Here is a 4,834-nt window from a genome sequence, read left to right on the forward strand (position 1 = left end):
TAATATAAAATAATTGTTATAATATAAATAAAAATAATAATATAACATAATTGTTATAATATAAATAAAAATAATAATATAAAATAATTTGCATCTTTAAGATAATTCAATAAATATGATTAGTTGCATTAATACAATATGATATTTTCGAGACAATTAATTAATTTAATGGATCCTACGTTTAGCAAAGGTACAAACGAATGAACGAACGAACTCTAACGAATGAACGTACGAATGAACGTACGAACTAACAAACTCCTAGACGACGAATAATAGGAAAGTTCAAACAAACTAAATTTGCAATGTCTCAGGAGGTTAGAATGAAATCGAGCGTCGTAGGTACCACGGAAATAGTAAAATGGTAGGAAACGTTTCCAACGACAACTAACACACTTTTCTATCTTCCTATATTCGAGTTAGAAACATTTAACCTATATATATATATTTTATTCTTTTTCTCTACTTGTCGTTCTATTCTTGCAGTTAATTTAAGTATTCGAGTGTCTGTTCGCAATTGGGGTACGGATTAACCAACAAAGTATTTTTCTTTTATTCTTTTATTCTTTTTTTTTTTTTTTAGCAGACCAATTGTTTTCCTTTTTTTCACACCGATCCTTACTTATAGAAATTAATAATTTTAGGAATCTCAACGTTATTATTTGATACCAAGTTTAAAATCATTTTGTCTTTCTACTAATTTCGATTTGCAACATTTTTTTCCTCACCCCTTTCGTTTCTTTTTTGATTTTTTGTTTTCATTTATTATATGAACAAAATAAATATTGTATTTTACAAAAATTTGATTGGTATTAAAACTGACTGCTTTTTAAAGACATAATTCATAATAATTCATAAATAAATACGACATAATTTATTTTTTTTTTGTATCATCCAATCCAAACATTAATTTTCCTTCTTTCGTATCTTTTTTGGTACCGTGTTAGAAGATTATTATTAAAATATATTTTCCGACCCATTTTCTATGTTAAATATTTCAAATAGAAAAATAGGAAAATTTTTTAAGTGCTAAAAGATAAAAAAAGGATAAAAAAAAAAGGAAAATAAAACAACTCGACTTGACCGTTGCACAATTTTCTAGACTTCTTCTTCTTCTTCTTTTTGTTGTTATTGTTGTTGTTGGTCATTCTGTAGGAAAATTAGTTCGTGAAATATTCAAAAGACGCATTAACCACGACCAGATTAGTACACCCCACTATCCCCCTCCACCCCCAAGTCGTTTAAGTCATCTTCCTCTTTTCCCCCCTTCGTCGTTCGTCCACCTGTTTCTTCTTTTTTTTTTTTTTTCTTTCTTTCTTTTTTTTCTTTTCCCCCGTTATTTCTCAGACTACGGAGAATTGCATTCCTCGGAGATCGTTCTCGCGAATTTAGTTAAGTAAAAACGATTATATTCTCTAAAAACGTTTCTCTCGGTTCGTAATGGTTTTTCCTTTTTTTTTTCTTCTTCTTCTTCTTACCAACGTCAAAAGCTATGCTAGGCTAGAAGAGAGAGAGAGAGAGAAAGAGAGAGCTTTTCAAATTTTATTTTTATCTTTTAGTTAGAAAAAAGGAGAGAGAGGGGTTGGTGTCTTTCGTTTCACTCAAGATTTCTTTCACCATTTTTCTTTTTTTATTTTTTATTTCTTTTTTTTTACCACGGATTTGAGTGGATAAAAAAAAGTAGAAGAAGAAGAAAGTCCAATAAAGATGAGAATTAGCTTGCCTGTGCAGAAAATTGACCCCATTTGGCACTCTGTTGCTCTTTTCAAATAAAAATGAAAGAGAGATAATATAAAAAGGAACGATTCGTCATATTTGTTGCAGTTATTATTATTATTATTATTATTACGAAATTAAAATAAAAGTTTAAGAGTTTCATTAGACATCATTATTAAGATTACTGTGTAATGTCCTAGTATTATTATTATTATTATTATTATTATGACTGAAAGTTGAGAGTTTTAAGTTCTCTTCTATGTAAATTAATTCCATCGTATTATCATATTAATTATTATCATATTATTATAATATATAATCGTTTTTTTGCATATTATTATTATTATTATTATTAGCATGAACTATACAATTATTGTCTTTATGGTATAATTAATTTGTTATTTTTTTAATTATTGCATATATATATATATATGCAACCGAGTTAAACCTAAACACAATTCCTTTTTTTTTTTTTTAATTGCAACATATTGCAACTTTGCAAAATATGTTGAGATATTATTTGAACAATTGTAAAGAAAAATTCGGAAATTAATTATAGTAGTAGTCGACCAATAAAAAAATACAATTCGCGAAGATAGAAAACATAGTAGGGTGTGGGTGAACGGTTGAGTGGGAGTGAAGGGTTTAGGGTGGATACTCACCGAGTACGCCAATGCGAAAATTGATGGAAACGACGATCAGACGTCCGTGAGCGGCTAGAGAGGTCCCATCGAATGAATTTCCGGCACCCCACGAATAGGAATCACCGTGAATGAGAAGAAGCGCTGGCAGCAAATCCGTAGTACTACCTGAAACGTTCACAAAAAATTCTGGCTCTACATCAAAATGCATCTTTTTTTTTTTTTTATCTCTCTCTCTCTCTCTCTCTTTCTATTTTTCTATTTTTCTATGCGAAAAAGTACGGCTGCAGTTCTTTTTTTTTTTTTTTTTTTTTTTTTATTGTGTTTCTTTTTTCATTCTCTCAATTCTCTTTTCCTTTTTTTTTTCCCCCCTTTTTTTCTTTTTATACATCCGTTTCGACAGTATTCGCGCGCACGTGTATAAATTTAGATAAACCACCCTGTGTATGATGTAACACAAGTTTATCTCATTTTTATTATTATTATTATTATTTCCGTTTTATACAATAAATAATAATCTAATCTAACAAAATTACGGGAAAATATTTTCAATTAATAAAATGTGAATATAATTTGATGAATTTTAATATTAAATGTATCCCTATATTATATATACATTGGAAAAAATGTCGATAATACTTAAATTAAATAATTATCACAAACGTTAAACCAGAGATTTTTCATTATATCTCGTCAGAGTTACGACGTAATTCAATAACGTTGATGCAATTAAATTTGAATTTGGATTACCTTTAATATGATATGTCGCATGATAGGTATCATTAACAATTTTTAAGTATGATTAACAAGTGGTAGAGGAGTGGGGGGTAGGTGCATTTAAAAAATATTTAATTCTTTACGTATAGTACTTTGTACATGCAAACACATATATACACACATAATATTTACACAAATATTTAATATAAAAATGTGTGTGTGCGTGTGTGTGTGTCATTGTGTACCGTTTCTAAAATACTGTATCCATTATACAAATTATGGTACTACATATTAGCAAATAAAAAAAAATAAAAAAAAAAGAAGGTAGGAAGGAAGGAAGGAAGGAAACAATGAAAGAGAGAAAGAAAGAAAGAAAACTAGATGGTATCGTCGAAACCATCAAGAACGGGTGCTGCTTTGTTCCCTCGAACGTGCCTCGTTAATGTTTCCTCATCGACGATAAGCTACAGAAAAAGAAAGAAAAAGGGAAATAGAAAAAAAGAAAAAAGAAAGAGAGAAAGAGAGAGAGCTACTTTTCTCTTTTCCTATCGCAGTCTTCTTGGCATCGTTCTCGACATTTCTCTTTTTATCCACTCTCTCTCTCTCTCTCTCTTTTTATTTTTATTTTTTTCTGCTTCTTTTTCCTCTCTCCTATCATTTTCTTCATTTTCTTTATTTCCTTTTTAAAGTTATACTTCTCTTTTCGTGTACGTTTTGAAAAGTGAAGTTAGATGCGATCGAAAAAATCAACACCACGAAGTTGTCGATATTTACGATTGGCGGGAAAATTGAATTTATTTTTGAGGTTATATTCGTTTTTGATACGCTAAATAAGTATAATTTCTTACGTGCGTACATAAATACATACATCAGTTGTTTTTTATTTATGATAAATAATTATATTCACGTGGAAAACTGATATTGATCGAAAAATTTCATGACAAACATTGAATTTCATCGTTCCCCTTGTCTAAACTTATCCTCTACAATATCTTCTCCCGCCATTTTCCATTCTAACCTCTTTTCAGAGTTTCTACGTTTGGTATATATAATCTTAATTAAAGATCTCACTCTCTCTCTCTCTCTCTCTCAATCTATCTCTATCTCTGTTTGAAAGCACTCTAGGTTTCCTTTCTAACGAGAAAACGTTAATATTTCAATGTAAGATACTCAGATAGATCTTAATCAAATAGAAAATGGAATAGAATGGAACGGAACGGAATGGAATGGAATAGAATGAAATCGTACAGTTCATCGTTTCTCTATTTCTCTAGTGATCGACGTGTCACGGTTATGTGTTATTGGAGTTGCGATAAATCGGGTGTAAAATGAACAACAACAACCCCTCAATTCCCCTTCCCCAACCCCCTAGTAGTCGATTTAATTCGATATCGTTCCGTAAAAGTCACTTTTCCTATAGTTCAGATAGTGAACATACACACACACACACACACAGGAATTGAAAAATAAAAGAAACATTTTTTCGAAATTTATTTAGCATTTTCTCTCGTCCAAAATTATAATTTTTAATGATAAAATTTCATAGGGAACTTGGACATGAAAAGAAGTAAAACTTACTAGAAGTAGACTCAATTAAATTAAGTTCTACTTCTTTTCATGTCCAAGTTTCCTATGAAATTTTATCATTAAAAATTTTTTCGAAAGTTTCATCTGATGGGGTTGATTTGTTATATAAAAACTTTGTTCAAGGATTTCTAACCTTTTATTATTGTATAAATTTTGTTATGATTTTCTTTTTTTTT

The 4,834-nt window shown here is 29.5% G+C and overlaps 1 protein-coding gene across 1 annotated transcript in view; it reads right to left on the reverse strand.

Moving 5' to 3' along the window:
- LOC106790323 (neuroligin-1-like) overlaps window positions 1-4,834 on the reverse strand; it is a gene marked incomplete in the record, with an annotated part of 50,968 nt that overhangs the window by 22,796 nt on the left and 23,338 nt on the right. Inside the window, 1 exon segment of the mRNA XM_014755127.1 lies at window positions 2,376-2,522. Within this exon segment, the coding sequence (XP_014610613.1) occupies window positions 2,376-2,522 (147 nt within the window).

This window comes from Polistes canadensis, unplaced genomic scaffold, assembly GCF_001313835.1.
Source record: "Polistes canadensis isolate GaletaPanama2010 unplaced genomic scaffold, ASM131383v1 scaffold_230, whole genome shotgun sequence".
NCBI classification, from domain to species: domain Eukaryota; kingdom Metazoa; phylum Arthropoda; class Insecta; order Hymenoptera; family Vespidae; genus Polistes; species Polistes canadensis.